This window comes from Tinamus guttatus, unplaced genomic scaffold (genome assembly GCF_059628265.1).
Source record: "Tinamus guttatus ecotype Peru unplaced genomic scaffold, ASM5962826v1 Tinamus_guttatus_pri_ptg000155l, whole genome shotgun sequence".
Classification (NCBI taxonomy): domain Eukaryota; kingdom Metazoa; phylum Chordata; class Aves; order Tinamiformes; family Tinamidae; genus Tinamus; species Tinamus guttatus.
In genome coordinates, this window is record NW_028288689.1 from 7,385,136 (window position 1) to 7,405,803 (window position 20,668).

Genomic DNA, 20,668 nt, shown 5'->3' on the forward strand with positions numbered 1-20,668 from the left:
AAATGAAGAAGTTGCCCATCCTCTTGTTCTGGGGCCAACAAGCTTGACAGGAGCTTTGCAGAGAAGGACCTGGGAGTCCTGGTGACCAAGCTGAGCCAGCAATGTGCCCTCCTGGCCAAGGTGGCCAACAGCATCCTGGGCTACATTTGGAAGGACATTGCCAGAAGCTCAAGCAAGGTCATCCCTCCCCTGTACTCAGAACCAATAAGGCCACAATTCAGTCCAGTTTTGGGCTCCCCAGGACAAGAAAGACATGGACATACTGTAGAGAGTCCAGCATGGAGCCATAAAGATGATTAAATGTCTGGATCATCTGTCACAGGAGAAGCTGAGTCAGCTGTGACTGTTCAGCCTGGAGAAGAGAAGGATCAGGAAGAATCTTATTCCATGTGAATAAATGCTTGATGGAAGAGCAAAGAAGACAGGTCTGGACTCTCCTCAGTGGTGCCCAGTGACAGGATGAGAGGCAATGCCACAAACTGAGGAAATTCCATTTAGACAGAAGAAAACTCTATTTTCATGTGAGGGAAGCTGGGCACTGGAACAGGTTGCCCAGGGAGATTGTGGAGTCTCCATCCTCGGAGACGTTCAAAGCCGACTGGACATGGTCCTGGACAATGTGCTGTAGTTGACTCTGCTTGAGCCAAGGGACTGAATCAGATGGTCTCCAGAGGCCTCTTCCAGTGCCAGTTATCCTGTGATTCCATGATTCTGTGAACAGGAAAAAGGGGCTCCAAAAAAGCAGGATGAATTCTGAGCTATCTATCAACATATTCTCCAAGCCTGGAGACTGCAGTATGGAACAGCAAATGTCCAAATTTCAAGTGGCGTAACCTTCCCCAGCTATGCAATCACAAGTGTGTGCTAGGAGTGGATTTTTTTTTTTATGTTTTATGTAAGATTTTCTTCCAAATGGAAGGAAGAACAGAGATAAAGAAAGAATATGCAGGACATGAACGAAAGCAGATGGACAGTCACTGTTTTCCTTCTTCTTGCCACAGACATCATAAGAGAATGGAAGGTATCACAGCCCTGCGCAGAGTTGCAGGAAATCTCAAAAAATCAAATCTGGAATGCAGGAGGCACAGAGACTGCCATGGGACTGATATATTCTGCAGAGAAGGCACCTTCCTACTGAAATATGAAGCCTTTTGTATCTCAGGCATTGACTGAGAAAGACTGTCCTGCCTAGATTCTTCATAAGCTGCAACAGCAGTTCAGGGACAGAAAGGGTAAAAAAAAAAAAAAAAAAAAGTCACTAGGGTTCAGTAAAAAATTTTGGTTATTTCAGACATTTTTTCTAGACATGTCCAGGATCTGCTAATGGTTTTTGGAGGACTTGAGGACAGTCTCCTATGTGCATTACCACATAATCCTGTGAGGCAAGAAACAGAATGTCAAACAAATTATTAAAGCTTTTTTGGACAACCTCTGAAGGAAGTGGCACCCTCTTTAGAAGGTCTTGAGAGGATTAAAGGCATTGTTTGCAATTGGTACCAACGCATTTGCTACCGAACTGAACAAGAAAATTCATCTCTATCCTGTTCACCCTGAGATCTGTGACACAATCAACAAGGGTGACCTGATCAGCGTGACATGCCATGACTGCTCTGACCCAAGCGGCTCTTCTGTAAAAGAGTTTACCCAGAAACAGCTTCTGGAAAATAAGAAATGGAAGGAATAGGGTGAGAACAAGGCTGAAATTACAGCCCATGCAGAAATGGCATGTGAAACCAAGATGGTGTAATCCATGACTGTTTGCAATCTGTCAGACACGTCTCTCGTGATAAGAATCTTTTCCCACATTGCTCTGTAGAAGCTATTAATAAAATCAGAAGTTATCTTTGGGGATGAACTGCCATTACTTGAAGAAAAGTATAGAGGGTCACGAGTTCTTGAAAAGAAACGCAGATGCCTACAGAGCTGAAGATCACTGAAAAACCTAGACATTACTTGAAGAAGTAGATGAGATGCTGAAGATGGTCACAGAGATTGTAATTATGAATATCATAAATATTGAGTAGCACTTGGAAACTGCTGCTGGTAACAAAGCAACTAAAATAATTGGTTTCAGTCCTGATCAATACTGAGTGTTAAACAGAAGAGGGAGGCAGACCAATAAGAAAAAATATATACATATGTCTACAATATTTCAGCTACAGAAGAGTCCAAGCACCAGTCAGACATGGAACAAGTGTTCCTCAGGTGGCTGGAAAAGTGACTTTCCACCTGCTTTTGCAACAACAAAGAAGGGACGGGACGGGAAGGGAAGGGTAAGCACCCAGTTGCCAAAATGCCTTACATTGGTTCTGCTGACAGTAAGAGACTTGATTCAGTCTTTGAGTTTATTAAAGAGAACTGACACATCAGATTGCTTGCATGTGATCTACAAGTACACATAAACTGCAGTAGCATCTAATATTGGATGGTAAGATTCAGTGAAAGCAAATGGAAATGAAGACTTATACAATTGGGAGCTGAGAGGATCTGTCACTGAAATAGCTCAGCAGGGGTCTTATATATTTGCTGATATTTGAAATCTTCTGTTCAAAATTATATCTTTTTAAAGCAGTGATCCTGTTCAGCCATGGTAAGATGCAGAAATCATTTGGTGAATTCCCGTGGCCTGTGCCATGAAGGGGTTAGACAAGGTTCTCCTTCCGGCTTTACAGTGAATCAATACATAATCTTTCCTGAAACAAAGAAAAGTCTGGACCGAAAGAGTTGTATTAAGTACAGAAATCAAACCCAGGAAACGGTATCTCAATTCACTTGCTTGAGCTGTGCTGGGGGGCACAGAGGAGGTAGGAGACCATGAGAAAAAGCTGGTCTTGCAAGAAAAGCCTATGGCTACAAACCAAGTGAGAGAGTTTCACGTCTAGCTCTGCCACAAACTCCCAAAGTCATGCTGCTCGTGCCTCGTACGTCAGCAGCCGCCCGGAGGCAGCTGATGCAATCCTGGCCTCACATTCCAGGAGCTGGAGACCTGCCTTTCAGCGCAGGAGCGCTGCTATCCTACTACTGCCCTTGCCCTTTGATGGAATCAGACTGAGGAGCTGCCAGAACTACCCTGGGATACATTGTGGAGTCTCCTTCCTTGGAAATACCCAAAAAGCATCTGGACAGGGTCCTGGGAAACCTGTTCTAGGTGACCCTGCTTGACCAGGGAGGTTGGACTAGATGATCTCCAGAGGTCCCTTCCAACCGCAGCCATTCTGTAATTCTGTGATCTGTGAAGTACAGATGCTATTGCACCAAACGCATTGCAAAAGCTCAAGAGATGGCTGTTAATTACATATTCAGTGCAGGGTTGTAATGATGTTCATTAAATATTGCATGAGGTCCCACTTTAAGTAATGGGGATGAAACATTAAATGTTTACCTCTGGTCCTGTGGTCTAAGGAATGCAATTCAGGAATATTTCAACCCACATGTCGGGCACCATCTCAGGCACCTCTGTTCCACACAGGAGCAGAGTGAAGACAACCTTAAATGTAACATTTCCTAAAATACAAGCATTTGAATTTTTCTGAATTCTCACTATAATCTATGGGAAGAGACTGGCTACTTTCCTAACGCAAGCTCTGCACACAGTATGATGGAGCTCTGGTCTGGTACAGTGGAAGCAGATGTCTTTAGCAAAAGCAGCTGATAGCTGAGTGTGAGACTAAACTCAGTTCCTAGCACAGTGTGCCCCACAGAAGTGAAAAACAGCATGGCAAAACGTTGAGGAGGAAACAGTGGCCAGCTAGGTAAGATACCAAAGATGACAAATGTCTGAATGGCTGAAGGGAGGGCGAATCACTGCCAAGATACTGGAGAGGTCTCCATCAATAACATCTTAATTCCTCCTAAAAGGACTTGGCTCAGCCCCTGCAATCCTGCATTTTAGTGCAGTGTGCACAGCAAAAAGTGTCCAAAAAAGGAGGACGCTGATATGTGTGTTAATCAAGTGAAGAACCATCTACAAAGAAAAGGCATGGATCTGTCTTCCAGTTGAAATGCTATAAATAGCCTTGCATACTCTCTTATCAGATTGGTTCGGCTGCAGGGATAATCTGCTGGAGAAGCAATGGAAGCCCTGTTATGTTGGATATTTATAACTAGATGAAAGCCTAGAAAATACACAGTAGTGTCAGTCTTGCTCTCGTGCCAGGAGATAGGGTGTGTGGAATCCAATTAGTTTCTTCAGTTTAATATAAGGTCAAGAGTGGCTTAGTTTTCCCAGATCCGCAAAAAAAAAAAAAAAAAAAACACCAAAATTTGACTTCTTTGAGGGGTTGATGCTGCTTGACCAGCTTTAGACGCTGAGGTAATGGCACAGGAAGATATTCCCCCAAAGCATCACGATGGTCCCACATCACTAGAGACATGCCCCTTCTCTGGGTAAGCAAGACACGTTCTGTGCCGGTAATGACAGGCCAGCTGTGTCACCTCTAGGCTAGGCGGACCACGGGAAACCCAACTCTGATGAACTCTGATCTCACACTAGCAGTACCTCTTAATCTCCAGATCACCTGGCCTTGCCAGTGTCTCCACTGATAGTCTGCTTAATGGATCATCACCTTGACCCTAGTCCCTGAAGTTCACTGAACTATCTTTGCCAGATTAGCTATGGAGCACCAAAACCTGCTAGCATTAATCCTAATGGATTCCCCAGAGCCTTGGCCTGCCACGGCCTCTACTCTGGATTGAGTTCATATTGGTCAGGACTGCTCTGGGGACACCAGAGCCTGACTTCCCGATGGCTGTCACTTAAAGGGAGCAAGACAGGCCAGGGGATGGGGAGCAGAATAAGGGAGTATCTGCTGGGAACTGCATATCTGTTCTGCTGTGCCTACCTGCATTGCACATGGACTCACTTGCTGGCTATGTGATGAGTTTGTCCCGGGCTGTGAGCATATAGAAGGGTCTCCTGCAACCAAACTTATAGAGCAGGCAGGGCTTGGTGATGCAGCGCCTGGGTACCCTGCCCCTGTGACAGCACTGCTGAGCGCACTGTCCCCGATCGTGCTAGGGTCCATTCTGCCCCATGTCATTCCCTAGGGAAATAATGAACATCCTGGAAGGAGAACAGCCCAAGCAGGAGTGGCATGGCAGGCCCTACAAAACTCCAAAATGATGCTCTGTCAAACGGCTAGCCGAGAGCCTTGTGCCCCAGACATGGCATGGGGCCACGAACTCACCAGGATTAACTGTCATAACAGGCAAAGTCCTGCTCAGTTGGGTCCCAGAGCCCGTGGCAGCCCAGCCCAGCAGTGAGCTGCCAGCCTGAAGCACGGGGACTAAAGGCAGCCCTCTCTGGCCTCTATCTCCAACTGCAGACCCTCCAGCTACTTGTCTCACCCTCCTATTCCACCAGTCAGCCCTGCTGATCCCTCCTCTTCTCCAGATTTCCTGATGTCCTTCCCTCTTCTAGTCCTGTTGTCACCAGGCCCCTGTTATACCCTCCAATATGTCCTTCTAGCCTCTCTTGCACCTGGCTGGTGCTTGAAGGGCCCAGCACAGATGTTGAGAAAGTCTGAAACAGTAGCTCTGCTCCAAGAACCCCAGAGAACCTCTCCACACCTCTCTTCTCAGCTGACAGGTACTTTAGTGAAGAAAGAGCTCTGTGTGACCCTCCCAAACAGGAGGGTGCCTCATACTGCAAGAGCATGAGATGGGTTTGAGAGCCCTGTCAGATCTGGCACCAGTCTGCCTTGCTCCAAGCAGCTGTAGCCCAGTGAGCTCCAGCATTCCCCCAGGAATTAGTCAGAGAAGGCGGCAGAGATGTTCTGCTAGACCTTCAACACCTTACATTATCTCAGGCCCCAGGTATTCCTTAAAAGGGGAGACACAATGTTTGCACGTCCCCAGACCACCTGAGAACACCCTCAACAATTTTCTCGCCATGTACAAACCTGCGCCAAGTCAAGGATGTCCTTCAGGAAGAGAAGGAGAATTCAGGAAGACCCTTTGCACCTCCTCTTTCTCTATCCCAGGGTTCCACTGTAACCTCCCCTCCGTTATAAGAGCACAGAAGGCAGAAGATATAGGAAAGTAGATGTTATATGCACAGCCAGAGACGAGTCTGAGGAAGCAACTTAAGCTGGCCAGAGAAGAGAGCTTGGGGAAGTGGCTGGTTGAGGGTAGTCAGGCAGGCAGCACATAGGCAGCACAAGGAGCAGAACTGGAATTGAAGCTGTGCCAGGGACAGGGAAAAGCCAGCTCTCCTGCAGCGAGATTGCAGAAACACCTCTGCTACGGGTCTCAGGTAAGGGTGGACCTGACCAGGGGGTTCTCTGAAGGGCCTAGCTGAAGGCAGAGCGTGGTGTTCTGGGATTTTGCCCCAGCACAGCGCTCTGACCCTCCACTCATGCATTTCCTCAGCACGGTTTGTGATATTAAAGCTGTTCTCCTTTCTCATCCCTGGGAAACTCCCATGGCTCCATCACCCACCGCAGCACAGAGGGTTACAGCACACCCCAACCATCTCTGTACCCCTTCCCTCTGCTCTGCCCCGGGGGCCAGGAACCCAGGGGACCCCTAACTGCAGAACACCAGCTTTCCACCGCCCTGGGCCACCACGTTCTCTGCAGTCATGCATGCTGCCATCAGAGCAGCCTTCTGGCCTCGCTTTGCCATGCCAAACCCAGTTGCCTCCTTGTTGCTTCCCACTGTCCTGTTTCTCTCCAGATTTTCTCTCCAGTCCTCACCCGCTCTCCTCCCTGCCTCATCTTGGCTACTCTCTGGTTGAGCTTTACCTTTCCTCCAGCCTCCCTGCCCCACCAGACCACCAGTGGCAGGTCTGCTCTGCCCAGGCTCCTGGCCCCATCTCACCCCACACCACGGGGATGGCACAGCTTGGAGGCTGAAGCACCTCAGGTGCAGGGTCCCGGGGAGGGCGCGGATTTGTGCGGCGAGCTCCTACCGTTCTCAGGGTGCTCCATTTCCCCGATGCTGCCGTCGGGTGTGGTGCGTTCGTAGTGATCCTCAGGCAGGGCTAGAGGCCCAATGCGGGGCCCCGACGAGGACTTGCTGCTTGGGGTCTCCGACTCCTCCAGCCCGCTGTCGTAGTAACTGTGCTGGGAGGGATCCTGCAGGTCTTGGGCCTGGCTGGCTGCGGAGAACGTCACTCGGCGATGAGGTAACTGGGGAAGAAAACAGGCGCTGCATCAGACCCAGCCTCTAAACAGAGGCAGAACGCTCCCTCCCAGCGCCCACAGCTCCACACAGGGTCCAACGCCACCCCGAAAGCCTCCCAGGCACAACTCCAGCTCCAACCCAGCTCCCACCATCCCACAGCGGGAGCAGGCACCAAACGGCTCCCACTCACCCTTGACACAAGAACTCCATCTGACTACATCACCTCCCCTGTCAACCTCCTCCTGAGCAACCTCCTCTTCCATATCACAGTCACCCCTTGACAGACGCGATCTCCCACCTGAGGACCCGGGTCCAGAAAGGTCACCCACGAGCACTGTGTCTTCAACCACAGACTGGCCCCAGCCTAGCACCACCCTTTGCCTGGGGTCACCAGCACAGGGACATGACTCTGCACCCAGACTCCGCTCACACCACTTGTGCTCCTGAAGACCCCCCACCATTCACTTCACATCTCCCGAGAAGGTCTTAGCACAGAGCTTCCAGTGACATCATTCCTCACTTTGCCAGCCTCTGACCTGGCAGCATCCCTCATCCTATGAGAATCTCCATCAAGCATCAGGATCAATTCTTTTGGCTGCTTCTTAGACATTTTAAAGCTATGCTCCATGGTTTTTCCCACAGCTTTGCCCCATGCTTGGGAGGAGCTCCCTGTAAACAACCATTAAGCTACATCATTATCCTCCTTCAAAACCTTCCATAAAATTCTTATTTGTCCTGATTATGGAGGAGTTGAAAAGTGTAGAACAAGCTAAAAGGGCAAAAATAGGATAATCAGAGCAGAGAATGATGCATAACCACCAAGAGAGAGCAAGGGACAAGAAAACATCCTATAAGCATACGCAGAAACCCAAGGCAGGAGCTATCTAATGGGGATCTGAAGGTGGTGAGGAACTAAAGGAGGAACTGAAAGATGGCACCATCTAGGCTGACGTGTTGAATGGCTTTTTTGTGCTGCAGTCTTTACTAAGATTGAGTGGCAATCAGGCATCCTACACAGCTAGCACCAATGAGGAAGGGAAAGGAATTCAGACTAACAGAGGGAAGGAACACACAGGGAGTATTTAGATGAGCTAGCTGCTTTTAGGTTGGTTGGACCTGATTAAATTCACCCCAGGTGCTTGGAGACCTGATTTAAGCAGCTTCAGAGCTGTTAGGGCTTCTTTTTTTTGTCTCTCTCTCTCTCTCCTTTTTTCTTTCTTTTTTTTTTTTTTAAAGAATTTTTGAGGATGAGGGAGGCTCGAGAAAACTGGGAGAGAGCTAAAATAGTGCTTGTCTTTAAAGATGAGAAAAAAAGAAGAGCTGGAGAATTATAAAACAGTTAGCTTAATTTCAGTTCCTGGAAAAATACTGAAATAGATAAAAGATCTCTTTGTAAGTACCTATGAGATAACAAGGAAATGAGTAACAGCTACTGTAGCTTTGTCACAAACAAACACGTCAAGCTTTTTTTGAAAAGACATCAGGCCTTGTGGATGAGGAGGAGGAGTAAATGTTATGTCTTGGCTTTAGAAAGTTTTTTTGACACTATTTTGTACAATATTCTTATAAGGAAGGCAAGAAAGCAGAATATGTACAGTGCAGTGCTTCAGTGCTTAGGTTATATAGTGCAATCCACTGCAGGGTGGATACAAAGCATTTAGAAAGCTCTATTCAAATATTCAGAAAGTTATTAGTAAAGACAGGTCTTTGAGCTGGCAGGATGTATCAAATGAAATTCTTCAGGTTGCGTCCTGAGTCCGTTCCTAGCTTGTATTTTCATTAACTGCTTAGATGACAGATATGGAATATATCTGTCACATTTGCACACTAGGGGAAAATAATCATTGCATAAACAGCAGGCTAGCTGAAGGATTGAGGGTTACAACAGACCATGGGATGACTATCTGTCAGCAATGTCAAACTATTACAAAAAAATGCGTCTGTGTTGAGATGCAAAAGCAGGAGCTTTGCTTCTTAAGTCACACAGTGATCTGTCCCCTCTGCTAGGCTTCAGTGAGGCTTCAGACGAAGTGCTGTGCCCAGGCTGAGACATCGCGCTTCAAGAACACGTACACTGGTTAAGAGCAGAGGAACAAGAATGGTTAGAGGTCAAGAAATCATGATAAACAGGGAAAGACTGAAGAAATCGCTTTGAGGAAAAGCTGGCTAAGGGGGACAGTGGTAACAATCTTCAAATCCATACAAGCCTTCTGCAAAGAGAAAAGCAAAGGATTGCTGGCATCCCCATGGCTGGATACATGAAAAAAAAAATGGCCTTAACCTGCAGAAAGGAGCATCTAAGTTAATCACTATGGAAAAAAAAAAAAAAGGAAAGAAAGAATGGCAAATTTTTGAGAAGTCTGCTAGATTGCCAAAGCAGGTGGTGCCACCTTTTTCATGAAGGGATAGACAAATAGATCTATGCTTGTAAAGCCCCAAACCAACGGCTAGGGCTCCACAGGGTGCCTGCAATTGTATAAACAGCCTCAGAAACCCTGCTTGTAACAACTCTTGTCCCTTCCCTGGGGGGTCTCATTCCCAATAGCATCACTTTTAATTAAAAAACACCCAGTCTAACTGTCAGATCTTGCCTGACAGCCCTCGTAAGGATTCTGCTCTTCATTGCAAAGCAAAGACCATCCACACACACCCCTAATCCCCTCCAACCCCTCCACGGCGGCAGGACACTGACAGAGGTTGGTGCCCCCACAACGGTTTCACTTGTGTCGTGACAAATACATGAACAAAAGTAACAGTAGCCTGTGTTTGGTTGAAGCTCTCCATCCAGAGACTTGTTCTGGAGTCACCAGGAGACAGGAATGCAGTTGTCTCGCTCTGAGTTAGAGCAAATTGGCTTTTGTTTGACCTTTCTCTGCTAGGTTAAAAAGCCTTACAGCAAACTGCTTTCTATACAAGAAGCTGCTTACACATTGTAATCAAGGTACCCCTCAATCTTCCTTTTGAGAAGTTAAACAAACCGAGCTCCTTAAGTCTCAACCTACACAGCAGTTTCTCGAGCCAGCAAGTCAGTTTTGTGATGCTTATCTTTCCTTGCTCCAATTTTTCTCCCTTCCTTGTCAGAAGTGATCTGTAGAATCATGAGCAGAATTCCTGGAGCCATTTCACTGGGGCTTTCTGCAGAGACTTACTTGTACTCCTAACTCTCAACGTTTATTCATCTGAGGACTGCATTAGCCCTTTGGCCGGAGCATACAAGAGCACACACTGAGCTACTCGTCCAGTGTGACCCTTAAATCCATTTCATAGCTAGTGCTTTCCAGGATATAAACCAGCATTCCTTATTTCTAGATGTGCAGCTTTGCATTTGGCTGCATTAAAGTGCACTTTGTTTAAATAGATCCAGTTTACCAAGCAATCTGGATTGCTCTGCATGATTGCTCTATCCTCATCATGATCTCCCACTTCACCAATCTCTGTGTCAGCTGCAAATTTTATCAGCAGTAATTTTGTATTTACTTCCAGATCATTGATTACAATGCTGAATGGCAGCAAGCACAGTACTGCTGCTGAAGAGTTCCTCTAGGAGAACCTTTTCCATGAGGATTCCCAAACAGCAATTGCTTTTCTTTTCTAAGCTGTCAAAAAACCAGCTCTTTATCTATCTAGCAATGCCTTACTTATGATGTATAGTCTTAATTAATAGTAATAATAATAATATTGTGAATTATCAACTCAGCATCCTTATGGAACTCCGCACACTGTAATCTTATAAAAACCTAAAACCCGTTCTGATGCTTTGGACCTGTGGGCATGTCCAGCACACATCCAGGTCCTCACAGTGGCCAAGATCAGATGCCTGAGGCAAGGTTTAGGAGCATGAGCTACCGTATAATGACACTGCCCAGTATCTTTTTTCCATCAAACTGTATTGACGGGACTCCGTTCTATTCTCATGATTTCAACTTCTGCTGTAACTATTAACCCTGTTGTTCCCAGGGGACAGCAAGAACAAGGTGCAGTCACACACAGCAGCCCACCTGCTCCTTCAGCTGGCACCATTACAGCAGTATCTTCTGCTCCCTGGGGACATTCCCAGGGCACCAGGTCCATTAACATCCCAGGACCAGAGAGATTCCAGTTCAGAACTTAGCAGATCCTTTGGTACAAGTTATCTGACTGGATTGTTTCAAACTTCTCTATTCCAAATAAATTTTTCCTAATGTCCTTGCCAGTTACCAATGCATTGGCAGGTCCTGCATCCCTCATTGTTCTTCCTCAAACCTAATTACCAGAACTGCTTATTGAATACTTTTACATTTTCTGCATAATTAACAATTTTGCCATCTTCATTTGGAAATGATAATTATCGGATTCCACACTTCCTAGCACATTTTTAATGCACTCTTTATTGTGCTTAGCCTGTCAGAATTGATTTTCCCCTGATGTTTTTGTGTTTCCTTGTCAATCGTCTACACTTGATAGCTACTCATTTCTAGCAATTGCTCTATGGTCCCTCCCTCTTTCTATGTGTTTTTTTTTTCTCTTGTATTTATTGCTTTTCCATTTTTAGCCAATCTTTCCATTTTGCCACTGCTTTTCACAGCAACTATTTTCATTGTCAGGAATCATGGTCCTTTGACAAACCATTTTTAAGTGCTTCCCAGGGATCATTCTCATGCTCCTGAGCGGGGAACCTGCATGCACCTGCCTGGATAGCTGCAGCAAACTGAACCACACTCCTGTGCTTTCTGCTGGGGACCACAGGCAGCGGATTCACAGACAGTTCTGTTGTGCAGCAGCTCAGTTACTTCTTTTCTTTTTTTTCCAAAATTCCAAAATTTCCAAAAAAGGAAATTCCAACTCCTTACGTTCCATGAACACTGTTCCTGTGGTCTCCACCTTTTGAGTCTGTATCTACTCTTGGCCTCCACCGCATTCTGTAGGAATGAATCCCCTATGTGGGGGAATATATGATGTGGAAAAGTGTTTCCTTTAGGTAATTCCCTTGAACCTCCCCTACCTGCAGATTTACCAGCAAACATGAGGAACTGCACCTCGCTCTTGTCCTTTCTGGTTTCACAGTCCCCTTATCCTGACACCCTCCATCATGGGATGCCCCATGAAGTGGCACCACCTGCCACCCCTCTCGCACCCCTTAGTCATCCTCTGAGCTCAGAGCCCTCATGCAGCTTCTCTTTGGATCGTCCCAGCTTTGCTCTCTGAAAGGATGGAGCCAAAGACGTTCGCACCTTGAACAAGTGACTTCACCTCCTTGCACATGCTCCAGCATGGACAGCATGGGCCAAGCTGTGTGAGGTCTCTGGGGTTACACTGCACAGACAGAAATGGTGCTGTCCATAAAGGAAACCTTAAAATAAGTCCCAGGAACCCTGCACGCAGGGACCGTATGGAGCAACAGCATCCGTAGCGACGAGTCACACTGCTTCCCCAAAGCCGGGATTAATTCTGAAGCAGCCGCAGCAGTGGAAATGTCAAAAGTATTAACCACCTCGGTGCTGATCTGAAAGGAGGAGCCGCAGTTAGTGCGCTTATCTGGCAGCCTCCAATTGCTCCTGTGCCTCCCCACATGCCAGAAACCTCAAAGGCCTTTCAGCCAGCTGCCAAAGGAGCTTGCTTCCCCAACAGCTACCACAATGCAGCAACTCACAGGGCTGCAAGTGAAAGGCAATGTCAGACCCAATGCCCAGAATATAAAAATAACTGACAAGGGAGCCATTGTAGCACACGAGTTAGCCAACTTCAGATTAATTCATGAACCCCCCTCTCTTTTAAGACTGACCTGGAGCATTGCAACATCCCTAGTTACTGGGAAAACAAAAACAAAAACAAAAAAAAACAAAAAAACAAAAAAAAAACAAAGATAAAAAGCCCCAACTGTATAGATGCAACTTTTCATATATGGAAGCTTTGCTACACATGGGAATTATTTTACTTGTTAGTGTCATGTCTGGAGATGATCACAGCTCCTGTGCAATGCAGCGCAGGCTTCAGAGCAAGCAGCTGAGGGGAATCTTATCCCAAGAGAAAAGCAGAGAAAGTACCTTGGAAATCAGGACCAGATTTGCTCCAAACTGCCTAGGATAATGCTCCAAGACCAGGAAACCAGATACAGGGTCAGTTCATGGCCATAAGTTATTGACCGTTTTACGGCTCATCTGAGCAGCAGCACCCCCAGTGCTTCTATTACCATTTTGAGGTGGGGACAGAATCTGCATGGAGAGCCCTTCCCATCAAATCCCACTTCTCCCTTCCGTGCCTCTCTGATCCCTTTCAGCCTCTGCAGATCCTGTCTGTCCCAAAAATCCCTCCCTGCCCTGCTCCCAACATCCTCAGCCCCGAATTTGAGAAGAGATGGTGCGGAGCGAGGGAACAGGTCCCTGGGGCTCTGCATGCTCTGCGGCAAAGGAGGGAACACGGCCAACCAGGCGTAACTACTACCTACCTGCGGCAGACCCAAATTCCAGCCAGCACAAATGACTCACAGGAAGGCACAGACAAAGTCCACACACGCTTGTAAGATCCTTCTTGCTTTAAAAATATTGTTTAGCCCCTCCTAAAACTTTGTCTTTGAAAATAGTGTCTCTAAATGAGCACAGACCATGCTGACCGGGACTAAAAGACCTTAAAGCCCCGTTTACCAATCTACCAGTTTAGCTCCCCACCCAGGACTTAGATCAGTCAATTTGCCACGTTTGCCTCCATCAAGTTACTGTGGTCGCACAAGGCACATGAGCAACAGAACTGCCAGTTTTGCCCCATCTTGTGTTTGATGGCATTGCCCTACCTGCCAGGTCCTTGCATACATCCCTTAGGAGTTTTATTGCCCAAAACTCTTTAGCTCTTTCATTGTCAACAGCTGAGGAGGAATCCCTATTTGCAGGAAAGACATCGAAGAATCCATGTGGATAACACTTCTGGCAACCAGGTATCATTAGAAAAGCAGCTGCTAGCTCTTTGGACTGATTACTCTTGTGGGCTTCACTTCTGACAATTAGCAAGTGCTGACCTTGCAGTCGGAAGGGAGGTGTTGAAATAATGATAGCAGAACAGCCATCCTAAAATGGACATCAGATCCCGAGGCAATATTTAATGAATAAGTCTGGGTGAAAATGTGGGCTGTCGCCACACAGGTGCCTTAAAGCCCAAGATCTGCATGTTGCTCAAAGAAGCCGCCAAAGCCTGGTGCCAGCCTGCCTGGTCAAATTGAATTTATCTAACTCATAGCAAAATCTAACACAATTAGAAACCCATTTAGACAGCACCGGGATGGAAATTGCCTAACCTCTCAGCCTAGCAGAGCTCTAAGCCCATCAAGGATGTTCAGCTTGGCTTTTCTTTGGTTGAAGTAAAGACTGGGAAGGAAAATATGGAAATGGATCTTCTGAAGAGTGACTCGTAAAATCTAAAGGGGCCATAATCTTTACGGAATAATTGGAGTGACCGTGGTGTCCTGAAATGTCTGTCACCTTCCATCTGCTAATAGAGCCATTTCTGTAGATAGTTTCTGTAGAGCAGAAATTGCTTGGGACACAGGAAGAGGTCTCATAATCCCATTAAAACCATATGACGATCCCAGGGAGAAAGTTTCCAGGACTGGGAGAAGTGCTTGAATAAAGCCCTCAAGGAATCTAACAGCTGTAGAGTGGGAAAATAATGTTGGGCAAATAATGAGCTAATCTGCCTGCCAGTTGCACCCAGTGGAGCTGATAGACTGCTGAATGCTCTGGAGAGAGCAGGGGGTCTCAAGAAGCAGTCTCAGGCCTCTTAAAGAGAGATATCCAGGAATGTTTCAGCATAAGGCTTTGCATGGGAAAAAAAGTCAATTTTTTGAAAGCAGATCTTTCATTAAGTGAACGTCTTGTTTCAAAATTGGGGAAAATATCTTAGTTGACATGTAAAAATGAGAAAGCGCTGTTCTTGCAAAGCTAATTTTCACTTCAAAATTCAAGACAAATACTCATTATGAAGTTTAATTAAAATCAAAGTTAGAATGGTGCCTTTAGAAAGTCTTAGAAATGTAATACATATACATACATATACGTACAGAGAGACGGAGACTGACTTGAGCCAAAGCAGAAAAAAAAATGTCAGTTCTTGCTTGTTTGTTTTTGAATGTAAAATTTTCCTCTGATGGGGAAATGTGTTCTAACCAATCCTATTTCAGAGGGGAAAAGACGATTCTTTTTGCTCTGTTAAAGAACAGTGTTTATTCTATGAGGCTATGCCCCTATAGGCTAGATAGTAGCAGAGTACTCTTTAGTGGAAAGCAAACAATCTGCACCTAATGTGGACCATGATGATTCTAGACAGAAAAGACCTTCATTTTGTGAAGCAAGTCTCTACTCCATCTTGTAGAGTAGATAATATTCTGCCATATCCCACCCATCCATCCCAGTGTGTTGATCTTAATTCCTCTGTACAATGTCATGAAAAATCCCCTTCCCCACCCAGTATGATCTGTCTCTGAGGAACAACCTTCATAATCTGGGGTGTAACTGTCACAATGTCCTCCCAAAACCTTGAAAACCACCGATCCTGCCTACCCTTTACCCCATGGGCAGCACCAATGTTCACTGAGTACGTAGTGGTAAAACCAGGATGAGTGCCAGAAGAATCAAGTGTCATGTCCCTCCCAGAACATCTTGTCACATATCTCCAGCACTTATAGGGCCACCTGAGCAGGCAGGCCCCTGCCAAGAGCCTGTGATCCTCCTTCCGCATCATCTCTGCATCCCAGAAAGAAGAGCTGCCCAAGAGAGATAGCACAAGGCCCAGGAATGAGCCTAGGACACAAGCACTGTGTGAGAGTGGACGTGTTGTTTGACAAGGCTGGAGCCTGGCCCATCAAAAGCAATTTGAAATAAGTCATTGCAGGGGCAAGAGACTGGCACAGTAGAAGGTACGAAGCCTCATGCAATGTTGTCTCCAACCTGACTGGCAAGAACATGGAGAAGAGCCTTCAAGAACAACGGTTTTTCAGCTGTGTGAACCCCCTTGGGAAACGTGTGTGCCTCAGCCAATGTCAGGGTCTCTCAGCATGAATTTCTAATGGGCTACTAATTCTGTTGCCAACATCTGCTGTCCTAAATTTAATCCCTTATCAAGTTTTCAAATCCTGCGTAAGTTGTCAAGTCCTGGGCCAGACCGTGCAGATCCTGACCCAAAGAAAATCCTCTGGGCCCTACCAGAGGTTCCCGAGTGTCCTCTCTGGGTAAGAGACATCCCGCTAGTCTGTAATAAACTTTCATCTACTTGAAATGCTTTGGAAAAGCAGCCCAGGCTCCTCCAGTCGCTCTCAGTGCCTTGAATCAATGTCGCAACACCCTAAAAGGTCCTGCCCAGCCTGAATATTAAATAAGGGCTCTTCAAACATCTGAAATAGTGATTTTCCTTTCTAGTGGGCTTGAGTGCCTTTGATGAAGAAACAGAAAGACTAACTGATTAGAGTAAGAGGAACATCAGACTTCAAATTAGCAAGACATTTAGAGCAGGATTTCAGCCGTGAGTCAAGACAAGACGCTTCCTGCCACAACAGGTACAGACTGATACATGCCAGATTCATCCTGGCAGCCGCTTTGCAGATGCTCAGGAGCACCAGGGATTTGGGAGCATGTGAAAATCAGGCCACGTGGGAACTAAATAGCTCCAGGCTTTCAAGTTGCTCGGGCCTTTAGAGATTTCTCTTATGAGTTGAATCAGGGCACTCTTCTACACGTTCCTTTTCTATGTTTCTGTGCAGCAGGATCAATCCCAAGGGAGAGGTGGTAATTTGCTGCCCTTCCAAAACGACGACTCTAAAGACAATGGATGAATCCTGCCAAGATCAGCAACTACCCAGTCCGGCCGTGTTCAGATGGCAGACCAGGAGATGGGCATTTTATAAAGAGGTACCCAGCAGGGTGCTTTCTTCTTGGGTCAGGGGCATCTTTATCCATATTTTCACTGGATCCATAAGGAACTGTTGTGATGGGCACAACTGACTGCCAAAGTGGATGTTAATTATGAGATAAAATGCACGATTTCCCTTGCCCTTTTAGCAGGTCACTGCCACAAATCTGCTCCCTATCCGCTACTTCCTGTGGGCATCCGAGGGACTGCTGCAGTGAGTAGCTCTTGCTGTGGGAAAGCATCAGCGCAAAAGAAGCTAGGAAAAGATTTTTAACAAAAAATAAATAGATAAATAAGCCTGTACTGTTGGTGCAAATGGGAAACAGGTCCTCATATGTGGAAAAAAAAATCACAGAAAGGAATTTCCAGAAAATCAGAGATAAAACAATGTCAACTTGGGGGAGGCTGCATGGGTCCGACTTGCAGGTTGTCCTGGCTCCCAGGGGTACAACTGACACTCAGCCTCTTTCAGATTGAACTGATGGACACCCCAGCTTGACCCAGAGGCAATGACAGGAGCAGGAGGTGCCAGCAGTGACCAGTGCCCCTGGGACTGGTCTCCCCTTCACCTGTGCGGGAAAGCCAGGCCTTGTAGCACAGAGGAAGCAGAAGGCTCTTGACTTCTCCAGAGTTTTCACTCTTTGATGGGCAATAGCATCAATGCCATTTGAGCTCAACTCTGCTCAGCCTCAGTGGGATAAAAGCAGAGCTGGAGGGACCTGTAGAGGGCTGGGGACCTCTATCTGAGCAAGTCATGGCCTCTGCTGAGCAGAGCGTGTGCTTACTGGGACACTAGAGGAGCAGGAAATTGTGAGAAGAGCCCTTTTGGGGGTAATCTCCATGAAGAAACTTGGTCATGTACCTTGTAGACACGTGGCTTTCCACCAGAGACGGGCTATGCCCAGAGATTAATGGGCAGGTGCGTTCCCAGAGCAGGAATGTGTGAGAACGGAGGGTGGCTGGGGAGGATGGTGCTTTGGACTTGGCACAGGGCTCCGGTCCAGAGGCCGATTTCCAGAGACATTGGAATTGAGGTCACAGGGATTTGGGTGAGGGTGTTGCAGGAGCTGAGAAGCATCTCAGCCATGGCGAGATGACAGACCTGAATGTCCAAGCAACCACGAATGATGTTCGGGAGCTCCTGCTCTTTGTGCTCAGCCCCAGGGGCCTCGCGTGGCGGAGCCGCGGGCAGCGCTGCAGCGCTCCTGCGCTCAACCCATGCTGCAGCTCCCAGCCTGCCAACTGCGCTCCCCTCCTTGCCGCCGCCCCATGCCCTCCTCAAGCCGCGCTGACCCAGTTCCCAGGGACAGAGCCGCCGCGGGCGCCTTGTTCTCCCCAGGGACACCCACCCCGTCCTGCCTTTCCGCGCGCTGCCTGCTCATTAGCCCCATCTCCACCCAATCCATGCCAGGACGTGCCAGGCCTGTCCTCACCCAGGAGGAGCCTCCCTCCACCCTCCTCTGCTCCATTCCTTCTCTGTCTGCTGTGTCCCACCCTGGCGCGACGCGGGCTCCGGGCACCCTGCTCTGCCCCTCACCCCCTGCACAGCCTCCCCGCTCTCCGCTTTTCCACCCGCAGCCAGGGTGACAAAGCAGCCGGGGACACACCCGGGCAGAGAGCGGAGCCGCGGGATCGGCCCCGGCCCCAGCATTCGGGTGACTGATTAACCAGGCTGCAGCGCTGGGCCCCGTTCCAGGCGGCTCTGCGAGCGCAGAGCTCAGCACTGCAGCTGAGAGCCCGGCCGAGCGGGCAGAGCGCTGCCGGGAATATCAATCAGCGGACCTTGGAGCCGGTGGCTGCCCACACAGCCAGCGCTTTCATTGCACGGAGAAGCCGCGGCTTGGTGGACGGAGCCAGCGCGGGGAGCGGCCCCGTGCCGCAGAGCGCTCGGCATCCCTCGGCAGGCACGCCGAGATCCTCCACATCCCATCTAGGGAAGCCCCCTTGGGCCCCAGACCAACCCCGGCTCCCCGGTAACTGGCAGGGAAGAGCCTGAAGGTGCGAGAAGTGGGAGAGGCAGGGAGGAAGAGGCTGGTGTGGCTGAGTGAAGCGGTGAGCAGGAGCTGAAGCCGGTCCGCGCAGGGCACACCCTGCAAGGGAGCAAAGGACATGGTGACAAGGGTCTGCTAGTGGGAGCAGGCACTGCCAGGTAGGAGAGACCGGATACTCTCCTGGATGGGAACGGGACAGCAACGCTGCTGCATCCTTGCAGACATTCTGCTTGGAGAAGAGTCATTACCCATCTAAGGCTAGAGACTGTGTACACACCACTGTCACCTCCCCATGCCATGCAGTCTGCCCATAATGTCTGCGTCACCTCTTTGGTACCTTTGCGCATTCCACATCCCACCAGTGCCTTCTGCCACTGCTCGCAGAGCTCCCACCTCTCTCCTGGATACCTCATCCTGGAGGAGGGACAGGCTCCGTGCCCCTGACACATGCCACCTACCCCGAGTCACTGCTGTCACCCCCCGCACGTGGATAAAAGCACATCCGAGGACCAGCCCTGTACCATAGCCCCAAGGGTCCGACAGGCACATTCCCTCGGGCGGTCACTGCCTGCCAATACCAAATCCAAACTGCTGTAATTGATCTGGATATTATAGGGTACAATGTGATTTGCAGCGTCTGGAAGCTGCTCCCGAAACGGAGTCTTCCTAAAACAGGGGAAAACAGAGCAGGCCCCCCACAAACCTTCACCTGCAGCTTCTCGCTGGATCCATTTATCAGCTCATTCCACATGAACGACCTTGAGGAGATCCGCTGACCCAGGACAGTAGGAGACATTCCCAGACGTTTGACAACACCTAAGCCTGCAATTTATGGACTCTCTAAGCTAAATTCTGAAATAGGACAATTTCATTTCTGTCCATTACAGTTACAATATTCCTCTTATCCCTCCTATAGAGAGTAATTGATATTGCACTGTGCTCCCGGGCCTGCAGGCAGCTCCAAGCGCCTCTGCTCAGCCCGCTGGAGCTACCACTACTCAAGCCAGCTCCTCCGATGGCGCAGGAGCTGCAACGGGTCTAAGCAGGGATGGATTTTTGCAGTGAGGAAAGGACGTAGGGAACCTCTGCAGTTCTGCAGTACAAAAAAAAAAAAAAAAGCCTTAAAGCACAGAGCCTGGGAAAAAAGGAAAAACACAGGAGAGAGGCAGCCACTCCCCACCCTGGTGTCTGAGATGTTGTGTTCTCACTCCAGATTCATCAAAGAGCTGCTGAGGGCGAGGAAGGAAGGGAAATTTCTCTCAGAAAGTTCCCAAAGGGAAGCAGATAGTAATGCTGGGCCAGGCCCCCAGACTGCCCAGCCCAGCCCTGCAGGAACTAGTTACTGAGGTGGTTGCTGGTGTCTCCTTGTCTCTTTTGTAGCCATCATTCCTCCCCGCAGGCCCCAACCCAGCCTGCCTAGAAGGCCCAGACGCTTCCTGGACAGTTCATGATAAAAACTTACGCTCTTAGCAAAACAAACTAGAAAGCTGGGAGAGCCAGCGCTGGCACAGAGCTGAAACCACCAAAGCCAGATTCGCTGGTTTCCCCAGATGATCTAATCTTCTCCAGGAGTCTGGTGCGGCTGGTTGGAACTCTTGGGAAAGGGGTGAATCTGGTGTGACTGGCACCAGGATTTCCGTCCCGGTTTGGAACAAGGATCCTGAGGAGGAAGAGGAGGATGA

At 48.2% G+C, this 20,668-nt stretch overlaps 1 protein-coding gene across 2 annotated transcripts in view; it reads right to left on the minus strand.

Annotated features, from left to right (window-relative positions):
- Positions 1–20,668, minus strand: part of PCDH1 (protocadherin 1) — a 52,780-nt gene that overhangs the window by 19,936 nt on the left and 12,176 nt on the right. For both annotated transcript variants that reach the window (XM_088522669.1, XM_088522670.1), the window contains exon 4: positions 6,911–7,130. In XM_088522669.1, coding sequence (XP_088378795.1) covers positions 6,911–7,130 — 220 coding nt within the window. The remainder of the gene's footprint in view (positions 1–6,910; positions 7,131–20,668) is intronic.